The 21,058-nt window shown below is 39.0% G+C and overlaps 3 protein-coding genes across 5 annotated transcripts in view; 1 reads left to right on the plus strand and 2 right to left on the minus strand.

Annotated features, from left to right (window-relative positions):
* Positions 1-2,218: 2,218 nt before the first annotated feature.
* Positions 2,219-4,870, minus strand: gdpgp1 (GDP-D-glucose phosphorylase 1). Its single transcript, NM_001078930.1, is given in 2 exon segments — positions 2,219-3,519; positions 4,851-4,870. A coding segment is annotated over 1 exon segment (1,200 nt). The 5' UTR covers positions 3,466-3,519; positions 4,851-4,870; the 3' UTR covers positions 2,219-2,265.
* An 819-nt stretch (positions 4,871-5,689) lies between these two features.
* On the plus strand, positions 5,690-16,277 carry cib1 (calcium and integrin binding 1). Its single transcript, NM_001011480.1, is given in 7 exon segments — positions 5,690-5,764; positions 7,645-7,679; positions 9,525-9,627; positions 10,909-11,062; positions 11,778-11,896; positions 14,699-14,787; positions 15,818-16,277. Coding segments are annotated over 7 exon segments (573 nt in total). The 5' UTR covers positions 5,690-5,713; the 3' UTR covers positions 15,840-16,277.
* Positions 16,278-17,249: 972 nt separating this feature from the next.
* Positions 17,250-21,058, minus strand: part of sema4b (semaphorin 4B) — a 129,281-nt gene continuing 125,472 nt past the window's right edge. For all 3 annotated transcript variants that reach the window (XM_012959538.3, XM_031899220.1, XM_018092459.2), the window contains one exon: positions 17,250-20,870. In XM_012959538.3, the coding sequence (XP_012814992.1) occupies positions 20,089-20,870 (782 nt within the window). In that variant the 3' untranslated portion in view covers positions 17,250-20,088. The remainder of the gene's footprint in view (positions 20,871-21,058) is intronic.

Raw genomic sequence — 21,058 nt, forward strand, 5'->3', positions numbered from 1 at the left:
TTTCGGTGCATGCCAGCAGGGGCTATTTTTTTTTTACTATTGTTTCCCCCAACCAGAGTGTGGGAAGCAAATTTAGAGTGATAGGTGCACTTTAAGAACCAAAGTTCCATTTTTAAGTGATCTTTGCAGTAGTGATGCAGCCCCCCTCTTGACCTGCTCCAATGCCAAAGAGGCAAGTCCGGAGCAGGTGAGGGGGGGGCCTTATAGCGGCTGCCGTTTCTAAGTGTTGTAGTTCATGCAGTGCCTTGAATATATTTTTATAATGATCTTACTGGCATGTCTGGGGTTAATGCAATGCTCTGAATCCATTTCTACAAAGATTTTACTGGCATGGCTGGGGTTAATGCAATACTCTTCATACAATACTCTATATTTCTTGGGTACATGGATTAAATACACCTTTGTATTCTGGCCCAAGATTTGTTCATATGTAAATGCTTGATATGATGTATTTTAACATATATTTTATGGATTCCTTTTTGTTACGCATATTCAACTAGTTTTTAAAATCAAACTTGGCAAAGAATTTAAACATAAAGTGAGCAAAAGAGAAAGGGAAAAAGGGGAAGGGAAGGCAGTAGTGTCAATTATAGGGTAACCAAAGGTAATTTAACACTGCGTTTTGCACCCTGTCCCATCTCATACTTCTGTCTGCCCACTTTAAGGTGCTTAGTGTGAGTAGCATGTGGTGTGGTTTATATTTAAAGCTCTATAACATTTGTACATCATGTTTCCTGGTCCCACGTACATTTGTTGCCGATGCACAGAATAATCCTTTATTTATAACCTATGGCATAAATATTATTGAACAGTTATAGGAATATTAAATGAAAGTGAATGGGGGCAACTTTCTGTGCACCGCTGCAAAATAAAACTTTTGCCCCCCACATCCTCGCATGCACTTGGGGGCACAACTTGCAGCAACACTTCCACCACACAACTCTCGCCCCCCCCTTTTCGCAGCTGATCAGTCCTTAAAAGTGACCCCAACAGCATTCATTAAAAATAGAAAAATTCATCTCTCTCTATACACATACATAACAGCTGGATTTTAGCATTAGGTTTTAGTATGCTGGGAACTGAGGTTTATTTGTTCATAGGTACTGTTATCCTGGCCTGCAACAATGGGCGTAATCAATGTATTATTGTTTAAAGGAATACTGTCATGGAAAACATTTTTTTAAAAAAATGCATATGTTAATAGAGCTTTTCCAGCAGAATTCTGCATTGAAATCCATTTCTTAAAAGCACAAACAGATTTTTTTGTATTTAATTTTAAAAAATCACATGGGGCTAGCCATATTCTTCCTTTCCCAGGGTGCCACAGCCATGTGACCTGTGCTCTGACAAACTTCAGTCACTCTTTGATGCTGTGCTGCAAGTTGGAGTGATATCACCCTCTCACTTTCCCCCCAGGAGCCGATTAGCAGAACAATGGGAAAGCAGCAAGATACCAGCCACCTGTATTGCTAAAAATGCTAGATAACAGAATAGCACTCAATAGTAAAAACTTCAAGTCAGGCTTATTACTCATCCAGTTACATGGGAGTAGAAAAATAATAGGTTATCTGAAAGCAGTTCTAATGTGTAGCACTGGCTTCTTCTGAAAGCTCAGAATCAGGCACAATGCACTGAGATAGCTGCCCACACACCAACATTATTATTATTATTATTAACATTTATTTATAAAGCGCCAACATATTCCACAGCGCTGTACAACTAAAGCTTACAACTAAAAAAATAAATTTGTTGGTTCAAGAATAAAATTTTAAATGGTAGAGATGATTATTTGCTATATTAACTGTGTAATTTAGAAATAAACAGAACACCATAAAACACCATGACATAATCCTTTAAGTTTACTTTTAGTATGTTATAAAATGCCCTGTCATAAGTAGTTTTTCATTGATCTTCATTTTGCTTTCCTCTTTTGCCTTCTTCCAGCTTTCAAATGGGTTGCTATGATAAATTGGATGCTAGCAACAAGATAGTTTCTGAGATTCCTAACTGGAGAGCTGATGAAAAAGCCAAATAAAAAAAACACAGAATATTAAAAACTAAAACCAACTGCAAACTGTCTATTACTGTCTACATCTTACTAATACTAGTTGTTCTGAAGGCAAACTACCCCATTAAGATTGTGAGGCCAAAATGTTTGGTCTGGGATCAGTATGTGTAGAAAAAAAAAAAAGAGAAAAAAAGAAACGGGACCTTGAAGTTCTTGTTTTATACATAGTTTATTGTCTACAGATTTCTTTACATTAATCATTGTTTTCTTAAATGCTGTACTAGATCTAAGGATAGCTGAGTAAATTCATCATCAGCCAAGAGGCAACTATGAATAATGGCAATGACAGAATCTTCTGTAATGCTAATGAAATCCTCTTGATTTTTGACAGGCAGGTGGCCTGCTAGCTCACACAGTGCCACATTGAAAGCTGATACCTCTTTGGCCCCAAAACTTGGTTTCCTTGCCCAAATAATAACTCGAATCCCATTTCTATCTTCAGAAACTTTTCCTGTATCTGGATTACTGCCCCTGGTAACAAACAAATTGTGCGCTATATTTTTGGCCACCAAAAAATCTGTAACCTTGCATATCTTCTGGGCAGTAGATTTCAAGTCCTTGCCATCTGTGTAAAACAAAAATCCAGGAGCAGGGAAATGTGTAACCAAGTGGAAATTTATTTCGGGACATAGAGGCTTGCTGCAGGAAGACTCTATAAGAAGTTCATGGTCTAGATAAAACCCATGCAGATGTAGATGGTTTACAGAAGCAAACCCTCCAAGGCTATTAAACCCAACCCTAAACCCAGGATGGGAGCTTAGAAAAACAGATTCCATACCAAACAACATAAGATTCTCAGTGAGAATTTGAGGCAAGCAAAGGGAAGGATCTGGCATAAATAAAACATGGCCAAATTCAAGAGGGGATACATTGATCACAACTAAAGTGCAGCTACTTTTGCATTCCAGTGTGCAACTTCCTTGGGGAGTGGATCCAGATTTACATTCCGATGAACCCATACCATTAACCATAGAACCCTGAACTATGTGTGAGTCAACAGAATGCTCAGCTTCTGATCTGATCATCTGAAACACTATTTCCTCTGATTTAATCTTATTATAATTAAATTGGTTGGGGTTAAATTTCTGTTGGACGCTCCAAATGTCTTCCGGCTTTCTCCTGTTTATACTTCTCTGGATATTTAGTTGGGCCACATAGCTCACAGAGCCAGGCAATATCTTGGTCTGCACGTTTCTCAGGGGATAACGAAATAAACCCTCATTCATCTTCTCCTCCCATTTACTTTGCAGTGCTTTATCAAAGGGTGAAAGGAAACTTGTGTCTTCTGCAAATTCTTGCCTTTTCTTCCATGATAAACCCTGGAACACAAAATCTTCCTCGAAGTAATTATATTCTTCTACAGTAGCATTGGGCAGTAGCTTTCTATGCTCCTCCATCTTCACACCTTGTACAATTTCACCGCTAAAGAAGCCTTCTACTTCTTAAATGTTCTAATGATTAAAAGAAAGTGATACAAGTCAATAAACAAAGCAGCATTTCACTTACATTAGTAACATTAAAAATAATTAACATTAAAATAATGGCTGGCTGTACTGATTGCAGCAGAAATGCAATTACAGTTTGTATTGCCAAGTGCACAGATTACACTTGCATTATGAACTCACAAAAAAACAACAAAGCGTGAAGGGAGAAGATTTTATAATAGTACTGCCTTACACTTCTGGATGAGATAATGGAGTGGGGTATCCTACAGGATACCCTAGGATTTCTTGAAGTTGGGTACCCACATTATCTTACTGAAATAGATCCTGGGTGTTCTTTACAAGATGAGGTAAAAATAAGTGTCATGAATTAACCCTAATACCAAGGGCAGCACCCTGTACCCTCCTTACCCTACTGGAACAGAATCTAGGGTACTCTATACAGGAAATAGCCCAAGTGGAAAGGTTTGCACCATATATCCTTCTTACCCTACTGGAAAAAATCCTAGGATGTCCAATAAAGGAATTAATCCAACTGGAAATGTTTGCACCATATACCCTCCTTAACAGATTTTCTCAACTCCCTTTTTTCCCCACTTTTCCATGAATCCCACCATCTGGATTCAGACTCATGTACATCCAGTATTCAGTGGAAAGAGCACACACCAAGGCAGTCTCTGCTGCAAACACGACACGATTTATTAGCACATTTGCACAACATGTTTCGTGTCACACAAGGACCCTTTCTTAAGTGACACTTGTGCCCTTTCCACTAAATATTGGATATACCCTCCATCCCTGCTGGAAAAAATCCTAGGATGTCAATAACTGAATTAATTCAACTGGAAGGGTTTGCACCATGTACCTTCCTAACCTTACTGAAAGAGGTCCTGTATTTCCTATGCAGGAAATAGCCCTGTATATAGAGGTTTGTGCCATGTACCTTCTTTACCCTAAAACAGTGATCCTTAACTAGAGGTTTGTAAGCAGCATGTTGCTCACCACCCCCTTTGATGTTGCTCTCAGTGGCCTCAAAGCAGGTGCCCATTCTTACATTTCTGGCTTGGAGGCAAGTTTTGGAAGCATAGAGACATGGATTTACCCCAAGCAGAGCCTCCTGCAGGCCAGCAGCCCACATGGGGTACCAAATAGCCAATCACAGCCCTTAGTTGGCACCCCAAAGAACTTTTTTTCATGCTTGTGTGGCTCCCCAACACTTTATACATCTGAGTGTGGCTCACGAGTGAAAACGTTTGGGGATCCCGGCACTACAACATGAGATCCTTCCTAAAGTGTCCTATACAGGAATTAGCCCTAGTAGAAAGGATAGCTCTACGTACCCTACACCATAAGATCGTGGAAAGTAGCAATCAAGATGACTCGCCCGGTTCCATTCATAGCCGGTCCACAAGCTGCTCTATACAGCTGCAAGGCTCAGCGTCTGTGTACTTCCTGCCTGGACTGTACCACTACCTGTACGGGGGGGAATTTCGACGTCCTTGAAAGTAGGATAATTCCTCCTAGTTTCCAAACAAATTATTTTGGGCTGGTTGGTTTTGAATACAAATGTTAAAGTCACTGATTCGTGTAGTATGTTTTAGGACTGCGATTAAGCATCTACATATGTCAAACCCCTTTGATCCGTCCATGGATGGTTTTTACCTCCACATCGCAAATTCTGACAGCGTAAAACTCTTTAGTGAATGAACTTAAAGGGGTTGTTCGTTATACTTGCAGTCACCCGTATAGGCCTTACCAGGGCTGCAGGGAAATGTAATTAAAAATAGAAAAAGCTGGGAAGCCACAACCCAGGTCAAAAGTGTGTAAGGGGGGGGGCGTCTAATATAGCATGTCAAATATACGATAAGTGAAATGTGTTTCTACTGGGAAGGCGGGGCGGCGAATTGTGGGTTTATATTTATAGTGCCATCCTTGTTCTCATTTCTAAGCACTAATCGTGCAGCAGTAGATACATACAGTAGCCCTGCAACAAGAACGCGGAGGGGCGGAGGGGCGGAGGGGCGGAGGGGCGGAGGGGCGGGGCGGGGCGGGGAAGGAGTGGTGGGGCGGGGCTACCTGGAATATGCAAATACTTTGTTGCTTTGGGAGACGGTGACGTCGGAGGCGGAAGTGGGCAGAAAGTTGCTGAAGTTTCGGGGTGAAGTTACCTGTGAGGAAGGAGGCGGTTTGGGGTGTCAGTGACATGGGGAACTCATCAAGCCATCTCTCCAAACAGCTCATTAATGAATATCAGGTACCGGTGGGCAAGTGCTAGGTACCCGGAAATGAAAGCGGCAGATATGTATTATTCACGCTTGTATTGTGCTGGGCAAGGTGCTAGGGTCTGCTCTATGTTCAGATCGAAATATGCTTCAAAGTGCAGTTGTCTCTTTAGGGGTTGGAGCCCAATATGCCGAGGAAGGTCGGATATCAATGCGCTGAACCGAGAGCTCGGCATGACAAGCGCCTGTCAGGAAACCTTTGGGGGCCGCACAATGCGATTAGGTTTCACATTAACAGCACTCAGCAGCTTTCTATTAGCTAAACCATATGTTGTATTTATAAAATGAACTTTGATGGGCAGATTTATCAAATGTGAGTGTAGAGCTTAATACATAAAAATACACCTACGCCCTATTCCTTCTTGTGGGATTTTTAGAAGTGTATTTATCAAATGGTGAGTTCTAACTTTCACCCATTGCTAAATACGCTTTTAAAAATCCCATAGGAATAAATAGAAGGTTGGCGAGTTTTTATATATTACATTTTGATAAATCTGCCCTAGTGTGTTCAAGACAACAATATTTGGAGACAGTGCCATTGGCTTTTAACTTTAGTTGTGTTGTGTAACATTTTGTTTTAAAGCCTTAAAGGTTATCTGGCTGCTTGGGTTTTATTGACTAGCAACCTGCTACTGGTTTGAATGACAGACTTGAATGACAATTAAATAGAGGGACTGACAATAAAGTAAAAAAGTAATATGACAGTATAACCTGAATTATGTTTTACAGAGGGCAAAACAATTGTGTATAATTGGGAAATTGTAAAAGCAGGGAGATGTTAAAGTATTGTGACAACTGCCTTTACACTTATTTTATTTATAAGTCAAACTTCCATTTATACAGGAACCCGCCAGAAAGAAAACATTTGTTGATTGTATAGAAACATTCTGAAGTAAAACAAAATTTATACGCAGTGTAATTGGCTGAATGCTAGCACTCTAGCTTTCCCTCTGGCTCTGGGGAATACAGTGACAGGAGCCAGAATTACAAGTATGTTTTATTCTAGTCAGGGGTGAAAGTTTTTAGGCACAGCCCTTACCTGGTACTGTAACAGGAACTCCATACAGACAAAACTTTGCTTTAAGGCTTTTGCTGACAAGCATTTCCTTATGCACTTCCCTATGGTGGCTGTTATATGCATTCTGCCTCAAGGGAATGTGTTAGTTAACTCAGACTCATTATTTCCAATAGTAGCTGTGCTATCTAAGCTACACTAAACAGGTGGGACACTGCTTTCTTTTGGTGGATCCATTATCATAGGTTCAGATCTGATATTACTAAAAAATATCCAGAAGGAGAAAGTTGCCTTTAATAGATTGGTCACCACAAAAGCATAATTAGAGATCAGTGTAAAACTCATGTATTTAAAAAGCCGTAATTAAGTTGTGTTGCAGTTTTGTTGCATAAGGAAACAAAAACAATATCCCTTTATGGTGGGGTCACGAAATGAGCAGATCTGTGTTTGATTTGACCACCTGTATTCTGGGCTAAATCAGTTTGATCTGATCGTTTGGTTCCTAGCCCAATGATTATATCATAATGTGCGCCTATACAGAGCCGGCAGGAGAGGGCCACATTAACGTGCCGATATGGCCACTACCCGACAGGATATATAGACCTGCCTATACGTTTAAGCCACGTATCTATTGAATAGGCCATTAGGGAGGGACCATATTCTGGCAAATATGCTTCTGACCCACTGCTTTTTAGAGAACCTGTGCACCACCCAGTATGGAAGCAGAGGAACTATCATGGTTTCTTCTCAGTGTATGTCTGTGTATATGGTGGTAGTCTACATTTTGTTTTTCATTACTGAGTTCATTTTTAAAGTAACTTATTATTTTCATTTTAGGAGCTGACATACCTGACAAAGCAAGAGATAATCTTGTAAGTACTGACCTGCTAGTTTTTCAGTGACTACAGTCATACTGCTGCTGAGAGAAAGAGTGCACAGACCATAAGTGAACTTACAGACTAGAGCAGTGTTGTCAGCTGAAGGCTCATGGGCTAGATTAGATGCTACAAGAGATCTTTATGGTCCACATGTATTTTTGTATGACTGGGGAATTTGTGGGATAACAGCGGGGTTTACTTCCCCTGAGTGGATTATTTGGCCAGTTAAACTCTTCTTAAAGGAAAAGTAACACAAAACATTTTTAAGTAAAAAAAAATCTATTCTACCCTGCCCCCAAATTGCCCTATCCTGCAAACCATTTATTATTTTGAATGCTGTAGTACAAAATACCTGTTAAAAGTTGGCTTCCGGTCATTTGAAGAAAGGCGATGCAGGTGAAGTATCGGGGGAAGTGTCCACTAGGGCAATTATTGGGGCAGGGTAGAATAGATTTTTTACTTAAAATTTTTTTGTGTTACTTTTCCTTTAAAAAGTTATTCATTTTCTAAAGGTCAGGTTTCTGTGGCTGGAATGAGATCATAAACACAACCATAGTGATACCTAACTTATTCTGTTTCCTTGTTTACTGGATAAAGTACCAATAGTTACTTGCTGCTAAATACTGTTGCTTCATTATTTCTGTTTCCTTTTTTTGTAACAAAGGGTCATAGTGCACAAACCTGTGTTGTTAGACTTTAGTTTCTTAACAACTATAGGCTTTCAAGACAAAGAAGTTAGTCATCAATACAAGTATAGGATCTATACTCTGGAATGCCTGGACTTTTCCAGCCAAGAAATAATTTCATAATGTGGAACCGCATGCCTAAATGTTTCCTATACATGTACACAGTGAAAAAATTAAGATAGTTTTGCCATGCTAATGGATTTCTACTAACTTATTTACCATCAAGTAGAATGTGCTGTCTTGTAGTTACAGAGAGCAAAATGGGTCAAAAGAATTTTTAGTTTAAACAAGATACCTGCATTATGGAGCTTCTGTATAATAGATCTCATACCAGCAATATACTGTTGATGGCAGATACTTTTGGGATCACATATGTGTAGACATAGCTTTAACTGGTGCTTGTCAAAGTACCTTGGAGCTACAGCAGACAATGCAGTGGCTTCTCTTGTGCACTGCTGAGAGTTGCTCTACACAGCTAGAGATAAACATTAAGGCAGTTCTGAAATAGGGAAACAAACATAAATATAGTGATACTGTACGAGTGATCGGTACTAGCCCAATATAATACCATCTTGTGTAGGCAGACAGTGAGAAAATAAAAAAAAAGCACAAAGAACTATTTATCCCAATACTCCCTAGATGTAGCACAAGTTGAAGTATAGACAATAGTAAATATATCATGGGTGACTAGTTAGTGTGAGTATATTAGGCTTTAGAGACTGAGTAAGCCTAGTTTGTTCCTAATGAAGACATGCAATTGATCTATGCATAGTACTGTTTATTAACATCTTTCACATGGGATCAAAATACATTTGTAAGGTTGTCTACAAAGTAAATATATTGTATTTTTTTTAGCAAAGCATTCTAGTTAAAATAGCTGACACATAACTTTTTTTTGTTTTTTCTTATTGCTGGTCTCTCTGAGCTGCCCCTATACACTGCATGCTGCATCTCTGCCCCCTATACTCAGCTAGTATTCCTCACTATTCACAGCCAACAAAAATGCAAGTCTGTGCACCCTTTTAAATATTTTCTTATTAATGTACTTATATGAGTAACTGCATGGTCAGGGCTACAGTGGTAATATATAGTTTCAAATTCTAGTGCTTGATCTATACCAAAGTTAATTTCTTCTTTGCCTTTTATTCTGCAGAGCTTATAAAAGATTCAGTGAAGTTGCCCAAAAAGACAACAGAAGTAACATTGAGTCTTTGCGAATCCCTAAAGAAAGATTTCTGAATTTGCCTGAACTAAAGGTAATGAATCATATAACATATACTCGAGTATAAGCCGATCCGAGTATAAGCTGAGGTACCTAATTTTACCTAAGAAAACTGGAAAAACTTATTGACTCAAGTATAAGCCTAGGGTGGGAAATGCAGCCGCTACTGCTAAGTTTCAATAATCAAATTATTTAATAAAAGGACACTCACAAGTGCTTACATGACTCCCATATTATTAAACACAAGGTATGGGCTGGAAAATGAGGAGGCGCATCCAGCGCATCCCGCCTCCCCCCCCCGTGCACCGCCCAACAAGCACACACACTCGTCGCGGCCATGTGTGTGCTTGTTGGGCGGCTCACGGGTGGGGGGGACATGATGCGCACAGAGTTTGTTTGCTGGGGCGGCGCAGGGGGAGGGGTAGTTGCGCGTCCTCCTGAGCAGAGCACACACATGGACGGGGGGGGTGTTGTACGCGCGTCCTCCTGAACGAAGCACAAACATCCACGGGGGGGTGGGATGGTGCGAGCGAGCGTATACTATCGTATCGTATATTTGAATATAAGCCGAGGGTGCCTTTTTCAGCACATTATTGGTGCTGAAAAACTCTGCTTATACTCGAGTATATACGGTACTGTGTTTTTTTTTTATGTTTTTAAGAATATATTAAAAAAAAAATTAATAAAAGATTACATATATATGCACTCATTTTTTAGCAAGTCAAAATCTAGGAAAGAAACAACACTGTAGTGTATTTTATGTGTTCGGGACAGTCTCCAATTTGGTACTTTTAGAGAGCATTCTATCAATAGTTAAGTGGCCTTTATTATTTTCTACTTTCCCTTTGTAGAGTAGCAGGTAAGTTATTGTGAGCCCTAAACACCTGTTAGAAAGAGTTGTAATTAAAATTAGATTAAATAAATCTTTGGCACTGTTTATAGTCTGTTATTTACTGTAATAAGTGTATTATATATATGAAGCTTGGGCCTCTTGAATTCCCATGTAGAACCCTCATCATCGGAGCTGGTATTGCACCATAAGTTTTATAATAAATGCTCATCCTTTTTGTGGCTGGTAGCTCTGCTATATGAGTCAAAATTATTCTTTCAGCAAGTGATTTGTCTTTCCACCCTGTAGTTAGGAATTTTCTCACTAAAACAAAGCTAGTTAGAATTGTATTAAAAATATGTTAGCTCAGTGCCACAGGAATGCAAGAATAGGATTAGTGTCTGTGATCACACATAGCACTTTCGCTTTTGTTACCCATAACTATGCCAAAGAAATCACATGATCTCATATTTTTGATGATTCTAGGCAAACCCATTCAATGACCGAATATGCACAGTTTTCTCCACGTCAGAGCAAGAAGATGGGAGCATGTCCTTTGAAGACTTCTTGGACATGCTCAGTGCCTTCAGTGAATCTGCGACACTTGAAGTTAAATCCCATTATGCCTTCAGAATATTTGGTAATTATACTTAGGGTGTTCTGTATCTTTACTGTATCTTTAATTTTTAGTAAGATATATTCAGTGAATAAAGTACCTCCTATTGTAAATTATAATCTGAAAGCTAAGTGCTTTTATAAATGTCATGAAACCTTGTGGTACTTTATTATAATACACAAGTTTAAGTGATTCTTGTGACAAATTACATCACTAATCACTGATTATATATATATATATATATATATATATATATATATATATATATATATATATATATATATATATATATACACATATATATATATATACACACACATATACCTTTACCAGAGTTTGAAAAATAATTTTCTTTTTCTCTGTAATAATAAAACAGTACCTTGTATTAGATTCCAACTAAACTGCATGAATCCAAATTAGGGTCAACAATTCTGTCGGGTTTATTTAATGTTTAAATGCTTTTAGCAAACTTAAGGTATGGTGATCAAAATTACAAAGAGATCCCATATCCAGGAAAACCCAGTTCCAAGAATTTTGGATAACAGGTCCCATGCCATTATATCTATGCAAACAATGGCCAAATGTTTTGGGTTTTGACCAGCCACTGATTAGTACTACAGGGAACCAAGGTCACACCAATGCATTAGGGGTACTTTTGCCTCAGTACCCAGTTCAGATTTACAGTTAGTCAGTATTTAAACGATGCCTTTTGCAATCTCTTGTCATGACATGTCCTTAGATTTTGATGGTGATGGCGCATTGAATGAATCCGATTTGGAGCATCTAGTAAACAAGCTGACTGGAGACAAAGACGATACTAAACTGAGCAACAGTGAAATGAGGCAGCTAATTGCAAATGTGAGTTTAAACTCTGTGTGTTAAGTTTTCTCTGCAGAAATTGGCTATGTGCTCCCCTAACTCTATCCTAACTCTACAGCTTGGGCTATTTGTCTGCTTTTCCTGCTTCACCCTACTTTGAGTATAACTGTGTTACCATACCCCCACTTCAATTTACCTGTGGTCATTAGGCACCTTTGTACTTCTACACACTTCATGTATTGGCCGAAGAAGAGGTTTCGGAATTTCCTGCCTTGGGATGCACTGTCGTTGATCTGTATAGCTGTAGCATGAACCCTGCCAGTAGAATGCTAAATCCCACAAGATAGCAGAGTGAGATAAATAGGGAGCACAAGGCTCTGCAGTACGCACACCACACTAAAATCAATCAGTATAATCAATACCATTCTGTAATAATGAGCCGATGTATATTGATTTAGTTATTTTAGTCTTTATGGCTGTATCCACTAAGTGAAAGCATAGAAATAAATATAGAGCAGAATTAAAAGACATAAGATTTTGGGTGGCACTTGCAGATCTCACTAAAAGGCATAGTAACAGAATTGTAAACTTTATTTTAAGTACAGGTATAGGATCCCTTATCCAGAAAGCTCCGAATTACGGAGAGCCTGTCTCCCATAGACTCCATTTTAATCAAATAGTTCAGAATTTTAAAACTGATTTCCCTTTTCTCTGTATAAATAAAACAGTACCTTGTACTTGATCCCAACTAAGATATAAATAATCCTTATTAGAGCCAAAACAATCCTATTGGGTTTAATTACTGTTTTATTGATTTTTTAGTAGACTCAAGGTATGAAGATCCAAAGTACAGAAAGACCCCCTTATCCGGAATACCCTCGGTCCCGAGCATTCTGGATAACGGGTCCTATACCTGTATATGAAGTACACATCATAGCATTCAGGCGGCCACACATTGAAAGATCACCAAAAAAGCAGATTTTTTCTGATATGCCCAGGATATTAGGTTCATCCAATTATTTGGCTCACAGATCGGGTAGGCCCTTCGGAGGGTCCCAAACACAAGCTAATAAGTTACTGATTTGGCTTTTATTGGCTGTGTATTGACATCTCTACATTTTTCGTGCACTCGGCAAATAAGCATAGGCTTAATCAGACAATGATTAAAGGTGGCCATAGACGCACCGATATTTTTGTACGAAATCTTGTTAATTCGGTGTGTGTATGGTTGACTGAGGAAACAACTGATAGCGTAAAAGCCTTGGATATCGAGCGTCTAGTCGATTGGGTGGGACAAAAGATTTTGATCAGGCGTTGTTAAAGGAGAAGGAAAGGCAAAGTCACTTGGGGGTGCCAAAATGTTAGGCACCCCCAAGTGACTTTAATCGCCTACCTTGTACCCCGGGCTGGTGCCCCTGTTAGGAGAGAACAGCACCAGCCGGGGTACCTGTAGCGCTTCCTCCTTCCTGCTTCGTTTTGCCGGGACCCCACGACCGGCGCATGCGCAGTAGAGTGAAAAGCCGACTTCTCTGTTAAAGTTCCACTATTCACTCTACTGCGCATGCACGTGAAGCCGGAAGGAGGAGGCACTGCAGGTACCCCGGGCTGGTGCTGTTCTCTCCTAACAGGGGCACCAGCCCCGGGGTAAAAGGCAGGCGATTTAAGTCACTTGTGGGTGCCTAACATTTTGGCACCCCCAAGTGACTTTTGCCTTTCCTTGTCCTTTAAAGCCCCCAAGTAAAAGGATGTGTTTAGGGCTGAATTGTCAGATAGGGTTAGAATTCCTATTGTTTCACCTCCATATCTGACAATTCAGCCCTGTGTTAGTGGAGGGTACAAACGATCTTTCCTTCGCCCAATGGAAAGATTGTAATTGTAATGTGTATGGCCACCTTAAGTAGTCCAGTGCACAAAACATAAAAGGCTATAATGTGTCCTACATCTACTTAAAGTTTACAAATAATTTATTATGCCTGCTCATGTGATTCCTCATCTGAGTTCCTGCCAGAATTTTCTCTGGTATGAATTTCCTCCTCAAGCTGTAGTCTGTGCATCCAGATCCCACAAATTAGCTAAAAGAGAGAAAAGCTAATCGGTACTCACTGAAAATATCTTTTTGTGATTTAAACAAACTTAAAATCTTCCAGAACCAGGCTGCTACTATTTCACTGATTACTAAAATATAAAATAAAAATTAGTTTATAATAGTTTAGTTTATAATATATTCACAACTACACCAATGAACCATAAGAGCAATCCAAGTAATAATAAAAACTACTCTGAGCATGTATAAAAAGGGGTAAATCTGTTGACCCCTAAGTTCAGCAGTACATCACAGTAAGTCTTTTTACCAAATCAATAATCAATGCATTTTACCAAATTAGTCACTTATTTTTTCATTGATCATTTCTTTTTTAGATTGATTCTTGGCCATGAATTATTTAGTTCTATATTGGGTGGCGCAGGTACATTGATGAAATTAAATTTACATTCTTTTGTGTTGTTATTACTGTTACTAGGGTTAATCTTATGGGCAATTGGTGTCATTTTAAATATGTTATTTATATCTTTTTTTTTAACAATCCTAATCATATTATACCCACTTGAAAGGTCTGACTTATGAAGATTTACTGTTGAATTATGAAAAAGAATTGTATCCAGTGTACAGGATGCACATGGGTGCACATCTCATCCCTCTGGTGCTCTGGCTCAAGTACTACATACATTCAGTATCTTGTTTCAGCAGAGGATGATCATTCTGTTCAGCTGTTGAATAACCAATTCCCACTACACTGAACAAAGTGATTTTTCCCTTATTCACATTTATTTTATTTTGTATAGATCTTGGAAGAGTCAGACATAGATAAAGATGGCACCATCAACCACTCAGAATTTCAGCATGTCATCTCCAGATCTCCTGATTTTATCAGGTACACCTTTTATTAAAAAATAGCTGAAAAATAAATTGCTTCTATGTTTTAGAAAACCCACATAGCACATGGTTTTTATTATGTGGCTCTAAAAATCTGTTTAAAAGAAAACTATACCCTGAACAATGTTTATAAAAATATTTTGCATAAAACAACCCATATGTAAAACTCTGCTTCATCTAAATCAGGGATCCCCAACCTTTTTTACTTGTAAGCCACACTCAGATGTAGAGTGTTGGTGAGCCACACAAGTATGAAATGAGTTCTTTGGGGGTGCCAAATAAGAGCTGTGATTGGCTGTTTGGTATCACCATGTGGACTTCTGGTCTGCAGGAGCCTCTGCTCGGAGTAAAACTGTTTCTGTGCTTCAAAAACCTGTCTCCAAGCCAGAAATTCAAAAATGTGCTCCTGCTTTGAGGCCACTGGGAGCAACATCAAAGGGGGTGGTGAGCAGCATGTTGCTCCCAAGCCACTGGTTGGGGATTACTGATCTAAATAAACCATTTTTATAAAAATACACTTTTTAGTAGCATGTGCCATTGGGTAATCCTAAATCCTAAAGAGAATTGCCATTTGAAGTACTAAGGACCTCCCCGAGATCATACAAATCACACTGCACGCATACGTTATGTCACATCAGCCGATTAATGGACAGAGTTCTGCCTTTTACTGCCACACTACTTCCTGTTACAGTTAGAGCTGCATTATTGTTTGTCAGGTGATCTCTGAGGGACACACAGCCCATCACTAAATGGAGGTTCAAGTAAAAGGGCAATATTTACTGATGTATACATTCCAGTTTGGTAAGATTCTTCAATAGGTCACTTAATATGAACCTATACTGAATCTTCAATCACTATAGCACTAGTCTATGGCTTGGGCAACCTAAACGTTATTTTAGGTGTTGGATTTAGATTGGTTGGGACAGTAGCTGTGACATGTTGGGCCATGCACCTTGTTTCTATACAGAGCCCATGGTTGGTTGGGGCATCATATAGCTTTTTATTAATATTTACACATTGCTTTGCAGCTCCTTCAAGATTATGCTGTGAGAGATCCATTGCCAACAAACTCTTTCAACCATATATACCTCTGAGCTCATTTAATCCAGCAACAGACTGATTGCAGCTTTGTAAGAGGTGGAAAGAAACCATTTCTGTGTCTGTTCCATTTCCGTTTGTGATTTTAGACGTTTCAGATTCATCGTAAGGCTGTTTAAGCTGGGTGCTTCTCTTCTAGCCGGCATTAATTACAAATATTTCTGGAATATGAGACCCAATGCAGTGTAATTGGAATGAAAGGGAGACAAACGGTGAATGTGAGATTTTCTTCAAAAATATTTATCATTTTAAAAGCTTTTTGAATTTCATTTTGCATATTTTTTTTTCATTTCTAATTGTGTAAAAATCTGCATGCACTTCCTGTTTGTCTTACAGAACAGGATATTTAAATGGATTTAATACTTGTTTTAATAAAATATTTTAACTGTACTGTCATGCCAGTATGTAATTATTTAAAGGCATGTCTAGCTAAACTAATAGATGCCCATCACAAGGCATTCACACACACAACTCCCTTATCCAGTCAAGCACAGGAATGAAAGCCCCATCAAGAAGAATTTGAAATCTGTTAACTAAAAAATATTTTTTTTTATTTATAATCTGTTGTTTTTGGCCTTTTAAATAGTGTTTATGTACCTTTTTGTATATAAGCATAAGCATTTTAAATGGTTCATGTCAAAAAGGGGGCATACTTTTCCCTTTAAATTTCAGTATGTGTTAAATATATTATGAAATTTGTCTTTTTTTTTTTTTTTTACACATGGTAAGGTCTTTCATAGTTCAAATGTTACAGATATCCTAGAGCACTCGTCAATTTGCAAATCTCAATATCTTAGGTAAAATGTTCTTATTAATGGATAAACCTTTAGAGAATTGCTGGAATGATTATTTTCCTTAAATTACTAATTTTACAAGATATGTGAGGAAACTTGGTAAACAATAATGCTTGATGTGCTTTGAGCAGATGCTATTAAAAGACGAAAATCTCCTATAGGCTCTGCAAGTAACCCTTGGCACACAATCGTCATTTGATATTACCACTGGCACAAACATGGGCACGTGTTAGAGCAGAGTATCAGTGCTGCTGGATAGGAGACTTCCTACAGCTGTGATTCAGTGTCCTGCTTCTGTAGCCTTCATAGGCTTTAGCAATCATACATATTATATATAGAAAATAATTGCAGCTATTAGCATTAAAGATAGTGCTGATGCCCTTCTACGCAGTGAACAATTCATTAATAGTTTCCATTAGGGATTCACCAAGAGGACCAATCCTGGGAATCGAGATGTCATTAGGTAATAGAACCAAGCACTGGAACAACCAGTCATCCCCCTGGAACTTATAAAGCATGCAACTGCATCTCTAATGATTTAAGCATTGCAGACACAAAGAAGCAAGACTCGCATTTGGAAATTTTATTACAAATATAAAGTGCTTGAATAATAAAAAAAAAAAAAAAAAAATACAACGTGATCATTTTGCATTATAAACACAAAGGAATGTTCACCTGTCTGGGTGGAAACAGCATGTTATACTGGATATATTTATACTGAGTTACAGCAGGCTGCATGAAGTGGTTATTTTTTCTTCACATTTTAGCCATGACGGCCAACTGTTCTTACTCATAGGAGTCTTTAACCTGTTAACTTACAATGCGCCTAAAGCCGTACTTAGACAACATGCAAACAGCCACAAGGACTCCTGATACAGGAGCACAACTAACAAAGTGTGGCTAAACATTGTGAGGGTGATGGCACAGAGTTCTTTTATAACCTGGGAGAAATGACTCTGCTGCAAGCAACAAAGCACCTGAACATACCTTTTCACTGGGGAGAATGGGAATTTCCTTGACCAACACATTTCAATGTTGTAATCACGCAAAAATACAAACAAAGGCTTATTTTCACACAGTTTTGTGATAGAAATGTTTTGTCATTGCCATTTCCTTTCATTCCAAAAACAAAAAAAGGTATTATCGGCACGTTGTTGCATGTCTTTCCCTGTGCGATCACCCTGATTTAGGGAAAAAGATGCCCAGGCTGCCCCTGCTCCATGGTAACAAAGTACATGACAGAAGATACTGGATAAAGCACAAACCATATTACACAAGCACTACTGTTTGGCACAGAATTCTTACTTTTCTTATTTACAAAATCAAGGACTGGAGACAGGTATTTAGAATCATGCATATGGTAAATGTGTCCAGCCTTAACAGCACACGTTACATTTTTTTCTTGCTGCTTTGGGCAGTCTCTGTTATTTAGAGTTTCTTTCTACCTTTACCTATCTGCCAAGCTTTAGCCCCTCATGTAGAAAGGAGTAGTTGTATCCCTTTATATTTACATTATTTTCTTGTTTCAAGGGAGTGTGCTACAAGGCCTAAGGTATTAATACTTTGTACACACGTACAGGCCTTTGCGTCTCTGAAGCAGGTTTCAGAATGCGAGTGGTGTTCACACAGTACACTGCTAAAGCAAAACTCCGAGTCCTATAAGAATCATTTCACGCTTACTTTTATAGGTTAATACTTTGCCTATTACACATGTGAGAATGTAGGTAGTGAGAAGATCGTTTGCATTAATTAGCCCCTATTAGCAATAAATTGCTCCCCAGAAACTATGTATTTAACACTATCCTGTTGGAATACATAGCTTTGCCAATCCTGCAACAGAAAAGGTTGTATTGGATATAAGGCAAACTCAAATGTTGTGCTCAAGGTTAACGTCCATTCTCTACTGTGACACCAAGGCACAGGGAAATGCTTGTACTGGATCATTGTACTCTGAGTCCAATATAAGCCTGTCATGTTGAATTCAAAAACCACATTCAAAATTGGCATTCTAAGTAGGTGACACTGATACTTTTTGTTGCAATGAAGTAGAAAGGAACCCAGACAAAGAAACAAAATGGAGTGCACCAGGAGTAGCAATGAAAATAGGTATGAGAAATGCATCTCCAGATCTTATTGTTGTGTTGCTTTACCTATTCTGAAGGCACTAGAGAAGTTTAAGGCGTGACAGTTCAATTGGAACCAGTGGTACCTCTGCTACCTCTAGTATCTAGCTACTGAGGAGGTGGGTTCTGTGATGAGCAAAATGCCATTCATGAGTGTCAGTGGCACAGCAGGTTTAAAGGTACAAATAAATATTACAAACACCAGCTAATATACAAACACGAGGGGCAATTCTGTTCTAACATAACAAAAACTAACTTTTTTACTGGCAGAAAACTATTGAGGATAATTTTCAAATGTGAGAGCGAGGGTCCTACCAAATCTACTCTGGGACACACTATTAGCTTGACTCTAACCCTTTATTTCCTACACATTGCATTCATCATAGAAACAAGGAATGCTGTTAAGCTGAAGTTCTCCAGTATCTGGGGAGCCAACAAACAGGACGCGGTTACCTTGCATGCGTATGGCATGACAGTCAGCCTCGGAGCACTACTCCGGGTTTCAGAAAGAAAGCCCCTGCACTTGCTAATAATGTATGCTGGTTGTATGTGCTGCATAAACAAACAAAATTGGTGGCTTTCACATTCTTTTGCAAACACAAGTAATAGCAACATCACTACTGAACAGCTACAAAAAGTCAGTTCTAAAGTTCTTAAAGTTATAACATTCCAAGTTTCTCAGCTTCCCGTTTTAGAGAAGATAAAATGAGCCAGCACGACTGATCATGTGTTGTGTTATCAGGCCATCATATCCAGACTCCTTTGTGCCTGATGGCTCTTCTCCATTTGCATCAGTCCCCTCTAGGTATCTACACCGTCTCACAAAATTGTTCAGGTTTCGCTCTGTGCATTTCCGTACCAGAAAGAACACTGCTAGATCTCAGTCTCAGTTTATTCTGGGCTTCAGATGTTCCATGGTGCCTCCAGCACCTCTCCACCATATCAGCCATACCAGGCTGCCTGCATGCTTTTGTGTACTTAGTGTGCTGGAAGAAACAACATACTTTCAGTCCAACCTTGTGTCAAGTATGGTAAAGATGAGGTTGAGCAGACATGAAATGGAAGACTGAAGGAGAGCACAATGCTTTTGTGCTTCTTGTTTAACAGTAAAACCCGAGTAATACTGGGAATATATATAACATTTCATTCCAAGACACAGTCCTTTAGCATGCACACACAGAAAAGATTTTGTATGTCACACCTTGAAACACAGACTGTATGTTTGGATTGTCTGTTTTTTCTTTTCCTTGCAAGAATAATATCAAGTTTCTGTTTGTGTTCCTTTCATACCACAGAATCTCTTATTTCTGAGCCCAGACGTACCCTGGGTCTTTGGCAGGCTGGCGATACCTCCACATAGGTGTCTCTAGTGATACTCAATGGCCTTTTTTCTGATTCTGTTGCAATTACAGGGTCATGAATTGGTGTGCTGATGATATAGTTGTCATTTAGAGTCTGATAGCCTTTATGATCGGCTGCTGGACTGGGCACATTGGTCCCATTTAAAGGCAAGCTTTCTGCAGGCATGCCATTTTTACGGAGCTTTTTGGGCGGCTTATCTGAATGTTCCACTGGCTTCAAAATGGACTTCATTTCTTTACGGTTTCTGTACAAGAGCAACAGGCCTAATATGACAACCATTATACCAAACAATGTTGACATAATCACAAACTCCATCCAGTACGACTTTCCTGTCAGCTTTGCAGTATTGCTCGGGAATGAGGAAACTGATGAAGCGTTGACAATTTTTTCAATGACACTAATTTTCGAAAATACTTTTTCCGTTTCTGTTCTTTGGGTAGTAGTAGCCTTTATCCCTTCTTGTGTCCCCACGCAATAACGCACCATTAACTTCCTGAAGCCCTCCTCCACCGACCAGCACTCATAGGTTCCTACCCTGTCAGGGCTACTCACTAGGATCAGATCACCGCTCGGCAAAACAAAGTATGAAGAATCTATCTCTTTCCCATTGTGCAGCCATACTCGAGATGCCAAGTTTGATAGGAGCTTGCAAGGCAGGGTATTAGCTGGATTTGATTCCATTGAGATTTCCTGACACTCTGATTCTACATAAAAAGAAAAAATAAGTGCTTTCATTAATACTGTTTGATACTATTATATTATGTTCACAGGGCATTTTGATAGCTACAATGCTTTCAGACAAAAACTGCTGCAACAAACGATGCAACAAGGGTCAGATTTAATATCCTATTTTAAAAGAGAGAGGGAGGGGAGGGTAATTCTCCCCCTGCGC

The sequence above is a fragment of the Xenopus tropicalis genome, chromosome 3 (assembly GCF_000004195.4).
Source record: "Xenopus tropicalis strain Nigerian chromosome 3, UCB_Xtro_10.0, whole genome shotgun sequence".
In the NCBI taxonomy this organism is placed as follows: Eukaryota; Metazoa; Chordata; class Amphibia; order Anura; family Pipidae; genus Xenopus; species Xenopus tropicalis.